The sequence below is a fragment of the Zootoca vivipara genome, chromosome 10, assembly GCF_963506605.1.
Source record: "Zootoca vivipara chromosome 10, rZooViv1.1, whole genome shotgun sequence".
NCBI classification, from domain to species: domain Eukaryota; kingdom Metazoa; phylum Chordata; class Lepidosauria; order Squamata; family Lacertidae; genus Zootoca; species Zootoca vivipara.
The window spans coordinates 54,001,762-54,026,216 of NC_083285.1; the positions used below are offsets into that span (position 1 = coordinate 54,001,762).

The 24,455-nt window shown below is 43.7% G+C and overlaps 1 protein-coding gene across 2 annotated transcripts in view; it reads left to right on the forward strand.

Annotated features, from left to right (window-relative positions):
• Positions 1-24,455, forward strand: part of TMTC1 (transmembrane O-mannosyltransferase targeting cadherins 1) — a 159,376-nt gene that overhangs the window by 92,654 nt on the left and 42,267 nt on the right. Inside the window, exons 10-12 of one of the 2 annotated variants that reach the window (XM_035126789.2) lie at positions 750-914; positions 2,556-2,669; positions 18,916-19,059. In XM_035126789.2, coding sequence (XP_034982680.1) covers positions 750-914; positions 2,556-2,669; positions 18,916-19,059 — 423 coding nt within the window. The remainder of the gene's footprint in view (positions 1-749; positions 915-2,555; positions 2,670-18,915; positions 19,060-24,455) is intronic. The other variant, XM_060279968.1, reaches the window with a different exon arrangement.

The window sequence follows — 24,455 nt, forward strand, 5'->3', positions numbered from 1 at the left end:
GTTCAGTGAATAGAATAGAAACAATATTTTTCTGATTGTTTGGAGTGGACAGTATTTAAGTTTTTCATGTGTAGGCTGGGCTGACAGTCTAAGTTTCTTAAAATATATATATTTTGTTTTTGTTTAGCCAAATTAGTTAACAAACATGGATGTTTGTTTAAGCAAATAACATTTGCTGAAATGTTATTGTTTCAGTTGAATAAATCTATTTAAATTGTTATTATTAAGGTAATGATTATTTTTCTCCTTCCTAAGTACAACAGTAAAGTTGTCCAAATATGAATGATTAACCTATTAAACTGGGGATAAAAAACTAATATGAAAAGTTGTTATTCTAAAAATCTTCATCTACTTGCATATTAAAGTTATACCAGCAAGAATTAGTCTTTATGATTTAAATCAACTATGATTTAAATCAAGCCTTACTGACTAGTGATTTAAATCGTGATGGGATTCGACTTACAAATTTTTTTGACTCACAATCGTGATTTAAATCAGTTTGATTTAAATCAAATCCACCCTGTTCGTAAGTATAAAAAATCCTATCTAAACCGCATCCAAGATGGCGGACGGAGCTCCATTCGTAAGTAGAAACATTCGTAAGTAGAGTTATTCGTAAGTAGAGGTACCACTGTAATGCAAGGGACCTGCCCTCTTGCTGATTATGCTAACCTCTGTGAAAGAACCTCAACCATTGCATCTTACTATAATTCTTTCTCTCCCTCCTCCTTCCCTGATTGCTTTTTCAGTATGGGGTACTGCATCCTCTTGGTCCACGGCTTAAACAAGCTTTGTATGTGGCTAAATAAATGGGGAGCCACTGCAGCGACCCTCTCGGCTTTGCTGCTGTTGCTGTTCTCATGGAAAACAGTAAAGCAGAATGAAATCTGGCTGTCAAGAGAGTCCCTTTTCAGGTAAGATTGATCTAAGGTGAGGGGCGGGTAGCAAGGCTGGGGAAACATTTTGGCTTTGTTGGGGTTCTCCAAGGCCCACCAGTAATATTTTTCATACCTTACCTGAAGAATACATATTACTTGGAATGTAAACAGTACAATATGTGTTTTAGCCACCCTATAAGCAGGTGATAGTGTGGGACAGAGAGAGAATGGATCGCTAGGCAATGTCTCTCCTCCACTGGGGATTAAACCTTTAAAATTGTGCTCTTTACCTGTCTAAAAATAGCTTATCCTCAATCAGTAAATCTGCTCCGTGAGCCAATTGTGCTGACTAGGAATGATTTCCCTCTACACCCCTGAAAAGACACTTTTGCTTCTTTTTATTTATGCACGTTACCTCTGCAGAACGAGCAGCGTGATGCATGTAGTCCCGCTTGTTTTTTGTGCTTTGCAAACAGAATTATGTAATAGGTTCCAAACACATACACTTGAGAAAGATCAATGGACAGCAATTTAACAGGAGGTTGCACAGCAAACGGTTTATCATGGTGGAACACTTTATTACTGGTGGTGATGATTTACAGGAGGGGGGATAATGTCACTCTCAGTGCTGTTGGTGCTGTTGATGTATGCAAGTTTTTTATAGTGTGCACATGACATCATCAGCATCAAAATACTAGTTTATATTTACCCCCTATTTAATGCCCTTTTCTGTCACCAACAACCCATTTGAGATATTAAGCCTCCCAGCTGGAAGCACCTTAAATTTTTCCAATGGTACCCAGTTATAATTGTTTTAAATTGTATGACACATCTCTCAACACTGGGAATTGTAGTTTTGTGAGAGTGCTGAGAATTCTGTGTTTGGCACCCTCTCACATGTGCCCTAAAATGTTTTTTTTTAAATCACCAGTGTTGGCTTTATTTACATCATTGTAGTTTATGCCAACACACTAAATTGCAGGTTGGTCTGTGAGAAACTCCATAGCAATCTGTGCGGAAGGAAACCACACTGGGACATTGTTCTCAAATCTGTGGTGTGTGTTTTTTCCTCCCCCACCCCCAGTCAGTTCAATTGCTATGTATTTTCTGGAGCGACAACATTAGAGTTTAGGAATTCTTGTTGGGCAAATGTGCATGGAAAATATTAGTCGCAAGATTGAAGGAAATAGAAATGGGAAAAACATTTTGTGTTGCCTTGTAATTTGTTCTCCACCTTTCCCTACTTGGCTGGGGGTATGAATATTTTTTATTTCCTCTTTTAATTAGAGAATAATTTCCAGAGTTGGTCAGGAACCAGGTTTCAGGCTATGAAGTGTGTGCATACAGTATGATTTTGGCAGTGGTGCCTTGGTGGTATATTTCTAGTTGCGGCATTCGTAGGAGGATGGGGGAGACTGAAGAAGTGTACATGCACACAAAAGCTCATACCAAGAACAAATTTAGTTGGTCTCTAAGGTGCTACTGGACCATTTTTTATATATATTTCAACAGAACTACAGTTTGGTTTGAGAGGTACACCCTGTTCCTTTCAAGTAAGTGGTTTCCAGTATGCTTCATTTTTAGTACCCTTTACAGCAAGCTACCAAGAGGCGCAACCCCAATAATAAAAAGCAAAGCTGTGTTTGTTCCTGTTCCTATGTGGTTTCTCGTTCATAGGTCAGGCATCCAGACTCTGCCCCATAATGCCAAGGTGCACTACAACTATGCCAATTTTTTGAAAGACCAAGGTCGTGACAGTGAAGCCATCTACCACTACAAAACAGCCCTCAAGTAAGTTCTTAGGAAGGTTTTGTTTGCTTTCATTCTTGCCTTTTTTGATCAATGACCAAACATGACAGATGTTTTCAAATGAAGTATTTCCCCCCTCTGCAGACAAAGCGGTTGGGACTCAGAGCACTTCACGGAGGGGAAGCGCTTTGAAACGGAACCGCTTCCTCCAAAAGGACTTCAAAGAGGCTCCCTGTAACTGCTGATCAGCTGGCTGGAAGTTACAGTGAACCCCTTTGAAGGGCATGCTCCCAGTATCATTAGGACACCAAGGGGTAGACAGGTGAGCAGTCCCACCCACCTGTGAGGATTGAGGGAATTATGGATCTGGCCCACAGGCCAGTTCCAACGCCCTACCTCTGATGTATTTTGCGGCTGTTATTCTTTACTCTCACATGCTGTGCCTTCTCACAAGCTGGTTGGTCCAGGAGGTCTATAAGCATCTTTATTACTAGGAAGCATGTTTATTACCAATGATTCTGGAACTTTGGGTATATGCCATGTTTTTATTCTCGTCTTACAGGCCTGGGGCATGTGCTGTTTTGTTCAGGGACCTTTTCTAGATGGAACTGTGTGTGTCTGTGATTTGTGTTTCAAATGGGACTCCTAGCACGAGGCTCTAGTACCTTACCTCCAAATGCTCTGTTTCCACTGCAAGCCTGGGAGACTGAGCTATATCTGTGGGTGCCAGGCACACAGAAACACCCTACTTGATATATGTAAGTCGCTGTGCAGTTCCCCTTACTGATTACTAGTCGTCCATGCAGGCAGAATCCAAGCAGACATGATCAGTGCAAACAGCAAAGAAGCCCCACACTAAACTAACACATTCTGCCCTAAACCTTCATGTTAGTTCAATGGGACTGACTTCCTCATAAATGTGTTTGGAAAATGCTCATAGCTTCTGCCCAGCTCCTTGTTTTGCCCCCTGCGGAGTGTCTTTCTTTATATTCAGAACCTAAATATGCAGGCAGTGTATCTTGCCTCGGACAGGATGCTCTGGGGAATCAGCAGTGAATGCTCACTCCTCTAAAAGCTTTATCTGCATAAATTCATACGACAGGCACAAGAGTTTTTCATTTACATAGACAACAGGTTGGTATGAATTAATGTTTCTCATAGCAAATTAGTCTGTTGGCAAATTAATTCCCAGAAAGAGATAACTGCAACTCTGTGGGTTTTCTGGAATTCATAGCATCACATAAACCCCCTTCAGAGAGTGCTTATGTTTAAATACAGTGTCTTGATAAAATATCTTCCTGGACATTTCAAGTTAACAAGGGTACTCACAGAGGATGTTTAAATTTAAATGCAGTCTCTTTAATTACACAAATGTAGTTTCCAAGTAGAGCTATTAGTAGATATTGCTAATTGTGTGTCAGATCACACCAATGGATTTTAATTTGGGGGGGGGGGTCTTTTTTATAATATGCTCTGTTGACCAACCAAAGATAGTTGAAATGTTTAGTTTAGTTTAGTTTTAATTTAAACCCACTGAAACAAAGTATTGGTAGCCGTGATTAGAAGTAGAAAAGCATCTCCGTATTGCTGCTTTTAGAACCCTTGGGAGTTTTGTGGGGGTGGGGGTACTTGTTAAGGATGTTGATTGTGAGCAGACAAATAGCAGAAGGGGAATGGGTTAAGCAACCCCTCCTGCCTCTGTTCCTCTGCTCAAACTGGCAGCCTCCCACAGCTGCTTTTCATTCAACAAATAAATAAATAAAAGCTAAGGAACTGTTCGGCATCTCCTGTGTAACTCTAGTTTGGCTCTGGGCCAAATGCCTTTAAGGTCACATGGAAAGCTTTTACATACAGCAGGATGCTGCTAAGAAATTTGCACAGCCAACTATTTGCATTTCATTACCAGACATTTAAAAAATGTTGAGTGTGGAGCCCAAATGAGTCTATCTGCTTTTCCTCCTGGATTTTTGTCCTTGCTTGTGGCCAAAGTACTGTACAAAGAATTAGGAAGGCTATCTACCCTAATGAGCTGTGCATAAGAATAAGCCAAAGCAGGCATTTCGGAACAGAATTTCTCCTGGCTTGACTGATCCTTCATTCCTAGTGGCTGATCAGAAAATGTTGAAGCTTTGAAAAATCACTGAGGACAAAACAAGCTGTGCGCTTCTGAAAATGCTTTAGAAGAATGTGAGCTGGCCAGTTTCACACCTTCCAGACTAATGCATGAATCCGAATGCTACTATCCTTCATATTTTGCAGTTATCTGAAATTTGCAATACACCTCTCTGCTCAAAAACCATACTAACATGCATTACAAAACGCACATTTTAGGATAAAATACTTTTAGAATTGTGTGCACTGAGATAAAAAATGTATGTATTTTCATTCATTTTTTTAAAGGAAATTCACAAATTAATGCAGAAAGAGGGCAGAGCTGATTTAGGAATGAGCATATACAGAATTGGCAATTGCTGGTAATAGACCCATCCATCTATCCATAGCACTGAGTTATTGTGATTACACCCTTCTGTTGCAAAGCACCTTGCAAATCTGAAGTGCCACGTAAACTGGCAGGTAATATTTATTAAACACAAGTATGTATTAATTATAGTTCTCTAATTAAGCCTGTCAGCCTCACATTCTGGAGAATGAACCTGGATGTTGGCAGCTGACAGAAGCAGCTACACAAATGCCTTCGCCTCCTCTTCTCTCCCCCATTGTTGTTGTTGTTTAGTCGTTTAGTCGTGTCCGACTCTTCGTGACCCCATGGACCATAGCAGGCCAGGCACTCCTGTCTTCCACTGCCTCCCGCAGTTTGGTCAAACTCATGTTCGTAGCTTCGAGAACACTGTCCAACCATCTTGTCCTCTGTCGTCCCCTTCTCCTAGTGCCCTCAATCTTTCCCAACATCAGGGTCTTTTCCAAGGATTCTTCTCTTCTCATGAGGTGGCCAAAGTATTGGAGCCTCAGCTTCACGATCTGTCCTTCCAGGGAGCACTCAGGGCTGATTTCCTTAAGAATGGATAGGTTTGATCTTCTTGCAGTCCATGGGACTCTCAAGAGTCTCCTCCAGCACCATAATTCAAAAGCATCAATTCTTCGGCGATCAGCCTTCTTTATGGTCCAGCTCTCACTTCCATACATCACTACTGGGAAAACCATAGCTTTAACTATACGGACCTTTGTCGGCAAGGTGATGTCTCTGCTTTTTAAGATGCTGTCTAGGTTTGTCATTGCTTTTCTCCCAAGAATCAGGCGTCTTTTAATTTCGTGACTGCTGTCACCATCTGCAGTGATCAAGGAGCCCAAGAAAGTAAAATCTCTCACTGCCTCCATTTCTTCCCCTTCTATTTGTCAGGAGGTGATGGGACCAGTGGCCATGATCTTAGTTTTTTTGATGTTGAGCTTCAGACCATATTTTGCGCTCTCCTCTTTCACCCTCATTAAAAGGTTCTTTAATTCCTCCTCACTTTCTGCCATCAAGGTTGTGTCATCTGCATATCTGAGGTGGTTGATATTTCTTCCGGCAATCTTAATTCCGGCTTGGGATTCATCTAGTCCAGCCTTTCGCATGATGAATTCTGCATATAAGTTAAATAAGCAGGGAGACAATATACAACCTTGTCGTACTCCTTTCCCAATTTTGAACCAATCAGTTGTTCCATATCCAGTTCTAACTGTAGCTTCTTGTCCCACATAGAGATTTCTCAGGAGACAGATGAGGTGATCAGGCACTCCCATTTCTTTAAGAACTTGCCATAGTTTGCTGTGGTCGACACAGTCAAAGGCTTTTGCATAGTCAATGAAGCAGAAGTAGACGTTTTTCTGGAACTCTCTAGCTTTCTCCATAATCCAGCGCATGTTTGCTATTTGGTCTCTGGTTCCTCTGCCCCTTCGAAATCCAGCTTGCACTTCTGGGAGTTCTCGGTCCACATACTGCCTAAGCCTGCCTTGTAGAATTTTAAGCATAACCTTGCTAGCGTGTGAAATGAGCGCAATTGTGCGGTAGTTGGAGCATTCTTTGGCACTGCCCTTCTTTGGAATTGGGATGTAGACTGATCTTCTCCAATCCTCTGGCCATTGCTGAGTTTTCCAAACTTGATGGCATATTGGGTGTAGCACCTTAACAGCATCATCTTTTAAAATTTTAAATAGTTCAGCTGGAATATCATCACTTCCACTGGCCTTGTTATTAGCAGTGCTTTCTAAGGCCCATTTGACTTCACTCTCCAAGATGTCTACCTGGGGTGTACGAGACCTCCATATCTTTCTGGTATAATTCCTCTGTGTATTCTTGCCACCTCTTCTTGATGTCTTCTGCTTCTGTTAGGTCCATACCACTTTTGTCCTTGATTATGGTAATGTTCCTTTCATATCTCCAATTTTCTTGAACAGATCTCTGGTTTTCCCCATTCTCCCCCATAACATCTAGCAATTTGAAATGTGTGATGTGGCATCACCACGCCCTCATTTCTCCCGCAAGGAGCAGCCAATCTCGCTTGGGACTTAATTGGTGTGGTTGTGTGTGTGTGAGAGAGGGGGGGGATATTGAAGCAGTGATACCCCTTCCTAGTGAAGTCCCTCTTCAGTTCTGTTCAGTGGCTTCCTCATACCCTTCCATATCCTGCAATGATTCCCATGTCTTTTTCTTTAAAGCTTTCCATAGCTTTTCCTCAGCTCTCTTAAACGGCTACTCCCATCCCTCCTTACTGATGCCCCCTTATATGAAAGATTCTTCCATAATGTGTTTGTAGGGATGCCTTTCTCCCTTCTTTCGAATCTCCCCTCAAAAACCATTGTTTCCGCCTGTACTGCAGCTTATCCTCACGTGGGGAAGAAGCTGCTGGACCAGCCATTTGCTCACAGGTAGCTTAGGCAGTGATTTCCCCAGAGGGGCTGCGGGTGGGTAAGGGGCATAGCTGCCAAGTTTTCCCTTTTCTCACGAGGAAGCCTATTCAGCATAAGGGAATTTCCCTTAAAAAAAAAGGGAGAACTTGGCAGCTATGGTAAGGGGCAGCGGAGAACTTGCGGCAACCTTCCAAACTCTTCCTTGTGGGTTACCAGCCTCAGAGGGAATCAGGGGAGGGAAGCAATACCACATTTAAAAAGATACCACTTCAGGCAGCCATGGCTCCCCCAAACAAATTCTGGGAACAGTATTATTACTATTATTATTATTATTAATTATTATTTATTTATTTATTTATACCCCGCCCATCTGGCTGGGTTTCCCCCACCACTCTGGGCGGCTTCCAACAAATAGCAAAATACATTAAAATGTCAGATTAAAAACTTCCCTAAACAGGGCTGCCTTTAGGTGTTTTCTAAATGTCAGGTAGTTGTTTATCTCCTTGACCTCCGATGGGAGGGTGTTCCACAGGGCGGGCGCCACTACCGAAAAGGCCCTCTGCCTGGTTCCCTGTAGCTTTGCTTCTTGCAGTGAGGGAATCGCCAGAAGGCCCTTGGCGCTGGATCTCGGGTTCCGGGCTGAACGATGGGGGTGGAGACGCTCCTTCAGGTATACAGGACTGAGGTATACAGGTGCTGAGAGTTCTTAGGAAACCCCTATTCCTCCCCACAAGCTACAGTTCTCAAAGGTTGCCTGTGAAGAGCAATTGATTGTTAGGGATTGATGGTTAAGCTACTCTGGGAACTGTCCTTCTATGAGGGGAATGGGGGTCTTCTAACAACTTTAGGAACACTTAACAAGCTACATTTCCCACAATTCTTTGGGGTGAAGCCATTAGAGTCTAAAGAGGTTCCACGGTGCTCCTTTGGAGGCAGTGACCTACCTGTTTAGCCTGTAAAGGACTCATGTATGCTGATGGAAGAGTATGAATAGTAAGTAATAATGGTTTTCGCCTGCCCCCGGCTTCTCTGATGGAAAGCTAGCCACTGCACGACACAGCCTCTCTATTCATCCTGCTAACAGTAACACACAGTCCTCCTTCACTGGCACTTAAGTGCAACCATCTGCTTGTGAATTAGTCTAAGCACACAGTAATTGCTGTCAAGAGTCCCCCCCCCCTCATTCCTTTTTCCTCCCCTAATTCAGCAAGCATCAAGTTGCCATAGCTGCGGTGCTGTCTCTTACTTGGCAGAGTTTTAATTATGAAGGAGGCTGTTTTTAGGATTGATTTGCCAGGAGTGTTAATTAAGCATCATTAGATATATAGCCCACAACGATCTTGTTTACAGAGCATTGTGAGCATCATCCAGCTCGGTGCTTTATGGCCCCGTGAAGGGCCAGCAGCGCCGCTTTCCAAAGTTGCTGGTAGCGCCGTCTGAAAGTACTTCACTGGCGGATGTGCGGTTGCCTGGCAACTTGGAATTAAGCAGTGGTTGCCGGCTCTGATCTGTTACCTTTTCAACTCAAGCAACTAAGTTATGTGGGCAAAATAAACATAGCTCCATGCTACTATGTCGGCTTCCTTGCAGCTGGAAGATTGGTGCAGTCCAGCTGGGACGCAAGTAGCCTTGGCCAGAATGTCAGCAGACGTAAATCAGGGATTCAGCACCAGGAGTTTAGCAAGCAGCAGTCAGTGTTTTAGGGATTCGCCGCTGAAGGGTAGATTGCGAAGCCTGGCCATAGGTCAGTCCTGTATTGGGCAGGAACGTGGGAATACTCTAGAGGTCATGGAAGAGCACACAGAGGCTTCAAGTACCATTTGGGTTGCATGGTTCTGAACAGGAGTTCTCCTAGAGCAGAGGTAGCTAAAGCAGTACCTTCCACGTGTGCTGGACTACTGCCCACACCATCTCTTATGATTGGGCCTGCTGGCTGGGACTGATGGGGATTGTAGTCCAGCAGCATCTGAAGGGCATCACATTGACTAGCCCTGTGCTAGAGATGTAAGGCATCTGAGGCACAAATCAAGGAATTTGGCAGTAGGGGCCCGGCATTTTAGCTTACGGATATTTGTTGTGCTGCAGCACCACCCAGATAATGGCTGGAAAGTGCTATTGCAGCTCAGACAGGCAATATGATATCGGAAAGCTAAAAGGGTACCAGGCTGGCCTTATATAACTGTTGATCCTTGATTTCTTCCACAAACGAAGTCACTTCTCTGGAGACTCCGCCCCCCCTCTAACTATCTGCTTCCAGGCCTCCACGGGACCCAGACAAGAACAAGAGTTGAGAAATGATGTGGTTCATGTTCCTACTACCACCTTGCCAAACTCGAAACTTCATTGGGATCACTTTTTGAGACATGTCAGTACAATTTATGATACTCAGGAGCTTAAGCAAGGTAGCTATCTCTACCCTTTTCGTTTCTGCCTGACATCTAGAAACAGAAGGCGGGGAGACTTCTCCCCTCCATACGTGGGTGTCCGCTTTCTGGCACCTGATCTCCTCCTCCTCTTGCAACTGGGGTTGGCAAATTTCCACGACTGATTTATTATTTTATTAATTTATAAATTTATAAACTGCCCTTCAGTTTAGGCTCACAGGGCGGGTTGCAGTATAAAAACACAGAAATACCTAACAACAAACAAAACAGTACTGCCCCAACAATTTACAAGGCTGTAGATTGTTTAATTAGCCAAGGGCCTGAGAGAAGAGAAGAGGAATGTTTTTGCCTGGTGCTTACAGATATGCAATGAAGGCTCCAGGCAAGCCTCCCTGGAGAGAGCATTCCACTGCAGTGAGTAGCCACTGCAGAAAAAGCCCTTCTCATGTTTCCATCCTCCAGACCTCTTGTGGGTGTAGCACATGAAAGAAGAGCCTCAGATGATGATCACAGCGTCTGGGTCAGGTCATATAGGGAGAGGCAGCCCTTGAGGGATTGCAGTCCTGAGCCATTTAAGGCTTTATAGGTCAATTTTGGGCTTGGAAACGAATTGGCAGCCAGTGCTCTTGGGCCAGAGTTGGTGCTATATAAATGGCATTTCCGTGTGCTCTAGCTTCTGTGGACAAATACCAGCTCCCTTGGCCTGAAGAGAGATGAGCGCCACACCCCGTTGTCGCCCTTGACTGGACTTAATCATCCAGTCAATCCAAGGGTCCTTTACCTTTACCTGGTGCTATATGCTCAAAACCATCTTGCCCCTGTGGGCAACCTGGCCGCTGAATTCTGCACCAATTGAAGTGTCTGAACTGTCTTCAGAGCCAGCCCCATGTGTAACACATTGCAGTAAACTAACCTAGAGGTTAGATTATGATGTGTTGTGTGAAGAAGTAATGTCCTTCTGCTGTCCTGAATTTCTGGCCAGTTGATTTCATTAGATTCTCATATTATGGGAAAGAGTGGGAAAAATTATATCTGCTTTCTCAGGACCATGCACAATTTTATGTATCTCAGTCATGGCCGCCTTAGACACTTCCCCCCTCTGCCCACACAAAAAAATGGTCCCAATGCTGTGGAAGGTGCTCCAATATCCACTTTCTGACATGATCTCTCCCTCAAAGATTGTGACATGAGACAGAACACAATGTTCACATTCCAAACACAAATCCATATTTCTGCTGCAAAGCCCAGCTTAACACTGGCATCTGTTTTCAAAGGAGAGGGACAGGCTTTAAATTAAATTGTAATGCTTACATATTAAGTAAGGCTTCTAGAACACAGTTTTCTACTAGTGTAGCTAAGTCTAATTAGGAAATGCATGGCCATGGTGTCAGTCTGCTTTTTAGAAAAGGCATAATGTGGAGACATGGTAGGCCACAAAGTTGTTCTACAATATATAAAACCAAAAATCGTTGTGGGGGTCTCAGAAATGGAACCACATGGGAGGGAGACATAATTAAGGTAAAGCAAACTTCTACATGCAAATTTATTGGTCTGGACAAAAACTCTTTTCTTGCGTGCCCAGCACAGACGGTGGAAATTAAGTGTAACTTGAAAGGCTCATTCTTTTGGGGAATGCAAACTGAGCTGTGTCTAAATCAGAGTTCACGAGCGGTTGATATTCTGGAATGGTGATAATGGTTATAAACCTTTAAGCTTCCTTGCAGTGAAGCAATAAAGAGAAATCATTGCAATGGAGCTCTCTGGTCGTTTGCCAGGTGTGCTGTAGTTGGCCCCAGAAAAGAAGAGAATCATGCTATCTGGCAGAACTATTTTTTTAAAAAAAGAAAAGAAAAGAAACTGAGAGAGATGCTGCAAAAAAAGAAAAGAAAAGTGCAGATTGTTGGAAGGCGAAGGTTATCCCCTAAGGTTAATTTTAAAATACTTGCCACTATAGCGGATTTTCTGCTGCCAGCTCTGCAGGAGACGCCTGCTGCAAGGAGATCAAAGAGTATTCATCTAAGATGAAACAAAGTACGACTAATCATCGCAGTGTGTGCATATTAATGTGTGTAAGATTGAATAGGAATATTGGGATGCTCAATTTCTAGTGCTGCGCTGAATGTTTAATGTGTCATTGAAGCCTTTCTTATTAAAATGTGTGCAGGCTCTCCCTCTTCATTAAAACGCAGCATTGCTGATAAGCGGCGCTGCACACTCCTTGCTTTCTAGCTGCAGTGCTTGGTGCTGCTATCTCTGCCTGCTGTGGCTCGCTGCTGTGCTGCCATTCCTACGTGATGGGCAAGGGCCACAGCTCAGAAGCAGAGCGCACACTTTGCTTACAGAAGAGTCCCATTGTCCATTCCTAATTCCCTGATTTAACTCGGGCTGCGGGATTAACATCGCTTCTTATTGGGCCTAAAGGGAAGTGGGAAAAGCACAACAGAGTTTCTCGACAACCCTAAAAAGTAATCTCCAGCCCCCCTACTGCAAGTAGAGAAGTAAATTGTCTTTGATCTCCCTGAGTTCTGGCTGCAGTTGCCTGTCAGCAGCAAAAGGCTGCTTCTTATCAAGTGATCTAACGCAAACTGTGATGAAATCCAAAACACAGTGGGCACTGCTGAAACAAAATGAATTCATTAAATGCATTTCACTCATTTGCCCAGACTTGGAGTTGAGCCACATTGTGTCACAGGCATTCCCCACTGAAGTGTTGAAAATTTCAAATGTAAACACTTCTGATGTTGGGAAGAATGGTGAACAAGGAAATACTGGCCATTTCTATTGCTTATTTTAAAGATTGTTTTCCTGTTGTGGTGGGTGCAATCTGATTTTCTAGAGCTGAAATCCTGTATACGCTTAGCTAGGAGTAACCTACACTGAACACAGCAAGACTTACTTCTGAGTAAACATGCATAGGATTGCATAGCACAGGAACTTTTTCTAGACCGCATATTTGGAGTGCTCATAAAAATAGGAGAAACAGTAGCTTAAGCCCAAATGTTGGGACCTAGATTTACACATACAATTTTCATACATTTTCCTTGCTCCAATAGTCCTGTTCCACACCATTGAGGTACTTAACATCTCTGAAGTTATAATAGCTTTTACTTAAGGAAGAGCTACTGCAATGTAATTCCTCTTAAGCATTATTATAAGCATTGGTGCAAGGACACCAGCTTTCTGTATGTCTTCAGCTCAGGTTGTCTGCCATCTGTGCTCTTCCTATCTATTCATCCTTGTGATTGGTGTTTTGGTAGACCAATGAGCTAATTGCCCCTAAGCTGGGTTGGAAGACTTTAGGATGATTCTCATGGGTAACCACAGTCACCTCTCTATCCCTCATTTTGACCAAAGTGTAGTAGTGACTATGGTGGTGGTGATGATTTCTTGGCATCTACTCATAAAGCATTCTGGGTGCTGAGCAACTCCAGATCATCTTGATGTCCCATCCCCTGAAATCTGTGCTAGTGACCTGGATTGGGAAATCCACACATTGGGATAAAGCTAGGTATGAAGATATTTTTCACAGAAATCTGTGAAGGAGCAGAAATTGCTGGAATTCATTGGAGGTCAGGAACAGAAATCGACTTTATAGTTCTCAAATGTTATGTAAACAAGGACATTGTTTTCTGCATTGTTTTTAAATGTTTCCCTTCCACTGAAATTGATTATGTAATAAATTTAGTTAGTTTTGGTCGTAGTGATGCAAACAGTGTTGGTTTTAGTGCAGAAGCCAATCTGTAGCAGAATAGAAACAGCGCTGTTGTGATGAACACAGGATGGGACAGAAATGTATACACAGAGCTCAGCATTGTTCCATTCTCCTTTGACGTGAGAGACAGAGATGGCACACACATTTTTTCCAGTGCTGAAAATGAGGAAACGTTCACTTGGAGTTTAGGAGTTCCATGAAGCTTTCGATGAGATTCTAGCCTTAGAGAGGATTACTTTTTTCCATCTTAATCTTCAAAATACTACAGCGGTGTAGGGATACTTCTGAAATAGCCAATTTATCATTTGATTTTAGAATTCCAAATCACCCATAAAAGGGCCAGTGCTCATTGGCAGAGCATGCAGGAGATCCCAATTTCAAGACCTGGCATCCCTGATAGGGCATGGATGTGCCTCTCTGAAACACTGGAGAGATGCTCTTAAGTCAGTGTAGAGACAATACTCAGCTAGATGGACCAGATGAATCAACTGCCTGATTCAGTATAAAGCAGCTTCCAGTGTCTCTGAAGTGGAACTTGTGCATCAGAAATCTCCCATTTTTAAGGTTTGGTTCAGTTTCTGAATTTTGTACAGACTGCTGTTTATATGTGGGTGTATCACTGGTAAAAAGCATTCCTAATGTAATCATACACATGATTGCATTAAGATTCTTATGTGGGTGTTTCACTGGTATATATATAGCACAAAAAGAAAAGAGGAAACCTTGATATAATTCTGCATAGGTTGTGCCTGGATTCTTTCTATGTGCTTATTTACCAATGCACAGGGACAGATCAGTAAAACATGGCACAAAAGGAATATTGGTGCAATCACGTAAAATCAAACCAAGGCCAAACTCCAATAAATGATTCCAAAAGACTAATACAGGTCCCCTAATAGTACTTGATGTGTTAGGAACAAGGAGGCTATGGCTCTCATAAACGAAGCAGCAGAGAACATTTTGAGTTCTTGCGTGTGGTGGGGGGGGGGGGGGGGAGGAACAACAAAAACAGAAGTTGACTAAAGGTGTTGGCACTTTAATTCTTTGCAGAAATAAATCCCAGATGGTGTCCAAGGTCACCTGCAGCCCTTTGCTGAAAAGCATTTAGAGTGCAAAGGCAGACTGAGATTTAATGAAGTCTAAATGAACCCAGACACGCTGGTTTCAAATATAAATTTTTAAAAACTCATGGAGAAGCTTTGAAGGAAACTGGATCCTCTGCTGTTTTTGTGTGGTTGTTATTTTAAAGAATGGGAAGGTGTAGCCTGGTGTTAAATAGTATTTTATTTAGTAATCCTATGGCTCAGCTCACCACTTTCCTCCCCTGCCCATATTACATGGCTACTTTCTCTCCTACCTCATCATACCTACCATGGGATGTCAATTTAGAAACTGCTGTAAAGTTGGGAGGGGCTGTGAAGGCTGTGGATATGGTTCAGATTACCTGAATATGGGGGCAAAAACAGAGGGCCATTTAAAAAAAGGCTAGGGACTGTTCATCATCAATGCCAGAAGAGAAGAGGCTGCTGGAATTCTGCCTCATTGCAAAAGCATCCACAACAGACTGGGGCCCGTTATTCATGAATGTATATTGTGCTGGGGAATCAAGGCAGGCTGGACATTGTCGTGCTGCCTAAGAGAACCCCAACTGAGCTGACGGAGATAGTTGCGTACTGCACTTGGTGTTGAAAACCCCCAACTTGATTGTACAGGGAGGAATCAACCACTCTCCCCTTTGAAGAGCCCTTGATTGACACAGCTCAGGATACCAAGACAAGGATGGGGTTGTTCCGCAGTATTTCAGGTCCTACATAACTAGGACGACACACTGGATATGTTGTTGTGCTCTCTGTAATGTTAAAGTGTTCTGAAAAAGAACCTTTGTTATAAAGAGAGATCTTTGTGATGTTCCGTCCTTTACCTATGGGTGAAAGGAGGCAGTGATTTAAACACCTACGCGAGTTCAGAGAGCTGTTAAATAAAAGGGCTGAGTCATTCACACTTGGGGATGGCCTCAGTGCAATCACTTCAGGTGTACACAAGATTAATGCCACACTTATGCATGGGGAAACAGGCATACCAACACCCACCCACCCCATGCACAGGTTCATACAAACTGGCCTTGGCATGTTCCAGTATAAGTAAACTACTTTTTCCATGGAAGCCCTACCCAATTCTTTTTCTGATTAGTTTTTAAACAGACTCCCCCCCCCCAATCCAAACACCTGGCTATTTTTTTTTTAACATAAAGGGTGCTTTCAGATGGGTGTTCATTGTGGGATGGATGTTCTCATGCATAAAATTTTCTTCTTGCTGCATTCATCCAACATTGTTGGCGTAAAAAAAATGCCACCTTGTCTCCCTCTGTTTAATCCATAATATTCCTCTCTGGGGGAAATCTTCTGCCAGCGTTCCGTTTGCAATATCTGAAACAAGCCGTTTACAATATCAAACTCCTATCTGAGTTCGATCCGGAAGTGAATGAATGGGTTTCTTATTCTTGCGCTTGCTTTCTTCCTTGTAGGTTTTCTTTTCTAAAAAGTGCTAGTATGAAAACAGGTTCGCAATAGTCCTCTTGGGAAATCCAGCATGCTACTGCTACATTTCTGAATCCCTGTCATAACACAAAAAGGATGGGGGAGGGGTTCAGGATGGGGTAAAGAAGGCTGCTCGATTCCCTTTTCATGCTTGCCCTTGTGAGCGACTTGCCCACTGGATTCTGCGCCAGCTGAAGTTTCCGAACTGTCTTCAGAGGCAGCCCCACGTATAACATGTTGCAGGAATCTAACCTAGAGGTTACCAGAGCGTAGACACCAGCAGTTGCCATATCCCTGTCCTGATAGGGGAGCAGCTGATGGAAGCCACTTCGTGCCACCGAGGCCACCTTAGCCTCAAGTGACAGCAATGGATCTAGAAGTATCACCAAGCTGCATACCTGCTTCTTCAGAGGAAGTGTAACCCCATCAATAGCAGGCAGTCTCCCATCCATCCGGACTAGGGAACTTCAGGTGAGCTTCAGTTTGTTGGCTCTCATCCAGTCCATTACTGAGACAGGGCACTGGTCCAGCACTTCCACTGCCTCACCAGCAGATGTAAAGGAGAAGTAGAGCTGTGTGTCACCAGCATATTGCTGACAACGTACTCCAAAGCCCCAGATGACCCCACTAAATGACCATTGGGAATCCCTTCCATTCTTACAGTTCTGTGATTCTTATCTTATTCTTATTGCCTAACATTGCAATACCAGTTTACTGTTCCACTCCACTGGATGCTTATCTGTGTTCCTGCCCTTTTCCAGACCTGCTCTAGATATTGCCTATTGCCTGTGTTCCAGCCTACTTGTTCACCACTGAAAACTGACAACCTCATAAGCATTCGTTTTTTAACTTTAACCCAGGCTTTTGACCTAAGGTCTGTGCCTAAATTCAGAGCTCCTTTAAACTTTGGCTGGTTCCACCGCCCTTTCTCACTGCAGCGAAAGATGCAAACAAAAGATGAATTAATACAGTATATTTGCTTGATTATAGATGGTCTCCATGGCAACAAGTTCCTCCTTTTTCTCCTTCCACCCTGGTTGAGTTTGGCATTGCCTTGCCACCACCAGTGTAACTGAGATGTCAAACAGCAATGGGGAAAAAACAAAACACTTTTAAGTGTCTCAGATAGAAGAACAGTTAACAGTTCTCTAAAAACTGAAAATCCATTTCTGCTTGACATCTTTTTTGTGTTGAAGCTACAATTCACCATTCATTGGCAGCCAAAGAGACTTCTTTTCTCTAGCAACAATGGTGTGGGGAGGACTGCGACAATAATTGATACTGGAAGTTTTGTGCAGTGTATGTGGTACCTCTAATAGTTCAAGGCCAGGCTGCCTAAATTTATCCTGACAATTGCAGCGGCATAGTTGAAGGAGTCTTCTGAATAATTCATTTTGCCCCCCCCAAACACAAATCCTGCTTCTCTTGTGTTCAGAACTCAAAGCTGAACCTGATTTAAAATATTACTCCCATTTCTTTTTCCAGGGGTGTAATGAATTGCACTGTTTTGAGCATTTTGCTTTAATTGTGAAGGAGAGGAAGTTCTTAACGCAAATGCCTAGGATTTCAAAAAGATGGGGAAATTGATTGTTTTTTAAAAAAAATAAAATAAAATGAAAAACTGGATGCCCCAGTGAGAGTGTTAATGAAATTCAGCTTTCTTTCATAAATAATGCAGCACTTGGCACTTGATTAGGTGAAGCGAAGAGGACTTTGTGCCTAATGAGATACATAGCAAGAGAGATATTGCTTGCAGATGGTTGCCATTACCGGTGACATATATACCGTTGTGCATGTGCCCGCGCATGTGTGTTTTCAGAGAGACTCTAAATGGGAAAGCTGTATTTCGTGATAAAGCCGACAGGATTAAATGCAAACAGGCTGTCTCTTCTTTCAGGCACCGGAGCTGTAGATTAGAATGAAGGCTGTATCCTGTCCCATAATCGGGATGCAAGATCACGTCAGGCAGACTCTCCCCTTTAAACAAAGGCAGAGTAGGAATGGAGCCCCAGTAACCCCCTGGCAAACTCCATTGAAATGTGATGTCTTGGGCAGCTTCCCCCAACCTTGTGCCTTCCAGATGTATTGGACTGCGACCTCCACTCAGCATGTCCAGTGGTCAAGGACCTAACCCTGCACCATAATGGGAGAAGCTTAGGTTTGCTGTCAAGCCTGGAGCTGCCTGGCCTTGCTGTGCCTTCTCTTCCTGTTGTCTTGCTCTTGCTAAATTCCAGTTGCTAGCCCATCCTCTCTGAGCATGTGAACACGGAGGAGAGTGACAAGATGGAACAGTGTCCTCCACCTGCCTTCTCTGGGTGGCTGCCTAGATCAAGCACAGAGGGAGAGGGCATACTGAGGGCCTCACCGACAGGCAATGGTGGCAGAGGAGGAGCAGACATTCTGATGCCATAAGGACTTAAAAAGAGCCCTCTTGCTTCTGGACAAAGGCCAGCCTTGTCCTCCATCCTGCTTTGCACAGTAGCCAGTGACCATCAAGATAACCATGAGAAGCCCACGAGCAGGACATGGCAAGCAATAACAGTCTTCTGTTGCATCCAATCAACTAGTGTTATTCATTTTCATATACTTGCATACAAGGGCTGATGTCCTATGCTCAGTTACCTGGGACTAAGCCCCATTGAACACATTTACTTCTAAGTAACAATGTATGGGATAGCACACTGAAGCAGGGAAGTAACTGGGCTGGAACAGCTTTAGGGTTTGCAAGAGTGGAGGCTGTGTTGAAATGGGTTTGATGGCCTCCTTTGTTTACAACAAGACAATCAGCTTCCTTCTTATACCCTCAGGTTGTACCCACGTCATGCAAGTGCCCTGAACAACCTTGGAACATTGACCAAAGACTTGGCAGAGGCAAAGGAATACTACAGCAGAGCCCTCCAGCTGAATCCACAGCACAACCGGGCCCTCTTCAATCTTGGAAATCTGCTCAAGTAGGTTATGGTCTCATTCAGTCCCCTGTAGGTTTAAAATTGGGAAATTGTTCTTCCAAATCAAAGCCAGGTCTGCCTGCCTTGAGAGGATGTTTGAGTCCTCAGAACCTTTCCATCTTCAGCCCCAGGTAAGTCTTAATTATTCAAATGCATATCTGAGCCCTCCAGATGTTGCTGGACTCCAGTTCCCATCAGATCCAGATAGCATTGCCAGTGATCGGGGATGATGGGAGTGGGTATCCAGAAACATCTGGAGCTCTGCAGGTTCCATGTTGCTGCATCTGAGGGCATGCCCAAACTGTTTTGCAAGCATATCACTAACTTCCACCATCAGTATGGAGCTTAGATGACTTGGAATTTCAGAACTGAGGAAGTTGTGTTTATGATTAACTTTTGGATACTTGGCTCCCATGTGCGTTCTGATAACCATCAGTCGTAATGATCTATGTTTCCAGAGAGAGTTACCCTGTAATCAGTACATTTGTTTCAGATAAAATATTTCTGGCTAGCTGCATTTTCCCTTTTGCAGTGAAAACAAAACCACTTCCAGTTTTCCAGTTTTGCCTTAGGGCCCATCTTAGGGCCCATCTGTAGATACTGCATTTAGATCGGAAGCATGTTACGAATCCTTGGCTTTGTTTCCAGCTTTCTTCTTAAGAAAACTTGTGATGTCATTTTCTTTTCCTCACTATGTGATAAAGAGTGAAGAGGAAGAGAATCGGTGCAGAAGGTCATCCTGGTGTAAAATAAAAAGAAAATGCTCTCTCTTTTGTTGGATTTTGAGATAGGATGCCCTGGAGGAGGGGGCACCTTATGTGTGAATATTCAGTAAAGTTTCAGCAGCTTTGAAAGAGTAAAGGAACACTAGTTGTCATTCTTTCTCCTTACCTTTGGCCAGAGCAGTGCATTAAGCAGAATGTGATAGAATGGACTGTATCACCTGAGAGTCCAGGTAGGGGGATGCTGTACTAGTTTTGAGTGTTGCATAGTCTCTCCCCACCCCCAAATGATAACTTCATAAGAAGAAAACTAAGTCATAATGAAGGGAAAGAGGTTGTAGACCAGGCATCCCCAACCTACCTACCTCCAGATGTTTTGGACTACAATTCCCATCCTCCCTGACCACTTGTCCTGTTAGCTAGGTATCATGGGAGTTGTAGGCCAAAACATCTGCCTGTTGTAGACCAGCATTCTCCTAGCTGTGCTAGTTTTCTACTTGCAGGAAACTTTTCATAGTTGAACATCTTTTTTAAAAAAATTAAAATCCTCCACCTGCAACCTAAAGTGCTACAGTTAATTCTGCCATCTTATTCCACATCACTTAGTTTTAGTAGCTTAGCCCTAGCAACCACAGTTTCCCATTCTCCCCAGCAAGACTGTTAAATTCCTGCTTTCCCAGAGTCCCCTTTCATGCCTCCCTTACTTTTCTCTGATTAAACTGCTGCTTCTGTTTCCTCTGTCTTCTCCAATTTCAGCATCTTTTACTGGAGCTCCAGGCAGCTCCAGTCTGGATGGGAGATGGGCAGGTGTCTGTAGTGCACCTAGCATGCACCTGCACACTAGGAGCTCTTTGTTATGACTGCAGTGTCAGTAGCACAATGGAGAGGAAGTGAGAGAGATATCTCCCTCTTTCAGTCTCCCCACAGCTGGAGAGCTACTGCCCTAACTGGGCATGTGTTATGGGGATTTGGGGGAGCAAGGGTTTTTGAGACTCAAATTCATCTTGACTTAGAAATAAACCATACTCTTTCACACAGAGAAAATAGTTCAGCTTGTTTCCTATCCAGAGGAGATGATGCTCTTATGTGATTGTCCATTGCATGCCCTAATGGGAGCCGGGTCTAACAGCCAGGCAGCAGGAGACTTTAGAAGCCCTAGTAGGTCATGGAAACCCAACAGGATGGGCTGAGTGAACTGTGAAAAGGTATCATAGCCCAGGGAACTGTTTATAGGGCAGCAGAGCACAGATCTGGAGGTTCCTGGTGCTTCCCCAGCAGCTGAATTCAGAGAAGGTAGGAAGTATAGCCAGCCAGGTTCTTTGTTTTCCTGCAATATACGTCTTGCCCTCAGGAAACAAACACATACTCCAAGTGATTCCCCCTCACCACCCCCACCCCCATGCAGCAGATCCCTTGGTCACAGGCAGGAAGAGCTTCGTAGCCCATAATTCTTCGAACTACTGCTAAATAATGTTTATATGCTGTTTGACTTTGCAGTGTGTTGTGCAATCATGTGCTTGTGTTTCATCCTCAACTCTTTCGTATGGTGGACCAAGCAGATGGGAAACTTACCGGTAACACTGAAAGACAGTTGCCCTGTTCAGCAGAACCGATAGCCTGCACTAGTAGGTCTCAGGTGCCACATGGAAATGCTAGCAGGGCCAAAAGCCAGGAAAAATTCCATGGAGATACTAGTTGTATGTGTCAGCAGCTACACACTGTGGAAATGTATGTGTGTAAGTGGGAACAAGAAGCACCCCCCTTTCAGACTGGCACCATTGTGCAAGGTGTGGCAGCCCTGTATCCCATGTGAAGGAGCCTGCTAATACCATCATTGCCTTCACAGAACCCTCACTGGGTTGTGAGCGCAGGCAACAGCCTAGAACAGGCATCCCCAAACTGCGGCCCTCCAGATGTTTTGGCCTACAACTCCCATGATCCCTAGCTAAGAGGACCAGTGGTCAGGGATGATGGGAATTGTAGTCCAAAACATCTGGAGGGCCGAAGTTTGGGGATGCCTGGCCTAGAATGTTCCCAGAGGTGGAGGGCAACAAAAGATGTTACATGCCTTCTTCCCAGTTCTCGGATGTTTGACTATAATTCTAAAACATAGTTTACACTACAGGAACAAGCCTCAGAGAAGCTTCGGTTCACATGCTCCCCCCTCCTGCTCCGATGTCAGGAGGATGAGATGAGAAGCATTTGTCTCTGTTTTGAAACTAATCATAGTTTCTCTTTGTTCAACAGGGAGAAACTGTGGTTGGTTTAAACCATGGTTTATTGAAACAAGCTAAGAACAAGCTACACTTTATGATTCTGGCTTGTTTCAACAAACCATAATTTAAACTAACCAGAATTCCCAGTTCAGATGTAACAAGAAAATCTGGTTAGTTGAAACCAGGCAGTGGCAATTTCTAATTTCTTCCTTGTGACCACACCAGAGGGGTGGGGTGGGGGGTGTCACTCTAAGGCTTGTTCCTGTATGGCTAAACTATGTTTTATCATTACATCTGAAATGGGCCAGTGTTTGTTCTTGAGTAAGCTACTGCACCAGCATGTAAGCCCAAGGCTCATTCCCATACTTTCTAAACTATAATTTAGTGTTAGGTCCAAACAAGCCAATGTAGCAGAGGCAGACTTCCGATTCTAAACCCAGCTTCCTGTCTACTGGACCACATTTATCTAGTCTTGATTGTAATGACTGATTGTGTGTAATTGTGTGTCAGCTGCTTCTCGGCCTAAAATGGAGCCTCTATCTGGAACAGGCCCAGAGCACCATATGTAATTCAGGCTGCCACATAAGGGATGCTATAATCTTTTTATTATCTCTTTTAAAAATGCACATTGTTCTCTGTTCAAATATAAAAAAAAGCCATTAACAGAAAAAAGAGGATAATTGAGAGGACTACATGGTGCTCAAGAAGCATGCCTGTGGGTAATAAAGATTTTTTACTGCTGCTGAGTGGGTTTCTTAATCCTTTAACTTCTGATACTGGCATTTCCTTCACTCTTGCCAAATCTTTGGGCAGAGTAGTCATCAATTTTCCATGTCACTGAAATGTTCCACAGATACTCAAGCCAGTGACCTCAGATGCTTTAATTTGAATTTTTATTTATTTATTACATTTCTGTAGCCCCCTTCATGCAAGGATCACAGGAGGAGGCGCATGAGGAAGGGCCTCAGATGATGATCTATAAGTTGACACATTAGCTGACCTTTCATTATTCAGCAGGATAGGGGAAGGTGCATAAGCCTTCATTTGACAGGGCTTTGATAAGTTAGTTTCAATATTGTACTGTGGGCATTACTTCCCCAAAGCAACTGTTGTCCCCCCCAGAGGTGCCTAACCTATGCTCCTTCCTATGTTGCTAGACTACAACTGCCATCACCTCTGGTTAGTGACCTTGATTACTGGGGCTGATGGGAGTTGGAGTCCTGCAACTTCTGGAGAGCAGTAGGTTAGCTATCTGCTGCTTTATAAAGAAAAAAATGCCCCTGCTGTAAAACTGAGTGGTGGTGGTGGTGGTGGTGGTGGGGCAATATATAATATTTGCAAAGCCACAAATATGATCCTCTAAATTTCCCAGCTTATTAAAAAAAAAGAGATGATAGCTTGTCTGTTGTTGATTTTATGCATCATGAAAATGTATGCAGCAGACATAACTTTTTCTGGATAGTCTATCTTGAAAATGTAGATGACATACCAAGTGTTAAAACAACCAGGTATCTGCACCTGATTGAGCCATGGGTGTTTAAAGATGCAGGTGTGTTGTCTGTACTTTACAGGAAACACCAGTGTGCCATTAATTTTCTGATAACAATTATTTTGTTAATGTAAAGTAGGGGATATAGGTTGATGGAAGTTGTAGTTCAGTAACATCTGGAGGGCCACAGGTTCCTTGCGAAGCTGCTTGTCCAGAGAAAGGATTATTCTATATTCCCATCCCTTGTACATACAATGTATTACCAACAAAGAGTAGTGCATTGAAGAGAACCTGCAGAGCAAGTGAGCTGGTTCAAAGCAAACCACACAGGAAGGTGCCTTGTACCTTCTGCATTTGTGCATCCAGCTCGGTATTGTCCGTTCTGACAAAGAGTGGCTCCCTAGGTTCTCTAGCAAAAGTCATTCCTCTCACCTGCTACTGGATCCTTTTAACTGGAGGCGCCAGGGCCTGAACATGGGACCCTTTTCAGGAAAAGAATATGCTCTATTACTGTGCTGTGGCCTTTTCCCATATTCTACATTGGAAGCAGAAGATGGAGGGACATGTTCCAGCATAGTTGTCTCTTTTTTGGAAGTAGGTATGGGAAGGGTGTATGCACACAGGCCAACTTCTAAGAAAGGAAATGTTTTGCTGAAGCATCCGTGTATATAGTGTTTCTTGAAGCAGCGCACACACAAACCATTTCCTTGTTGCACTTTTAAATGTGGGAGTTGCTTGTGAGCCTGCTCCAGCTGGTTTAAAATACGCAGGGGAAACGGCCCTCAAAGAGTAAAATCCCTGGCAGGGCCGTCTCGAGCAGGTCGGGCGCCCTGGCGCTGAGGCGCGGAGATCGCTCCGGCGCCCTCGCAGTGCGCAGTATGGATTCCACACGGCTTTGTCGCGCAGTGCCCCCTCTCCCGGCCCGGCACCCTGCGCCACCGGGAGTGCACCTAGAGCCAGGCCTGATCCCTG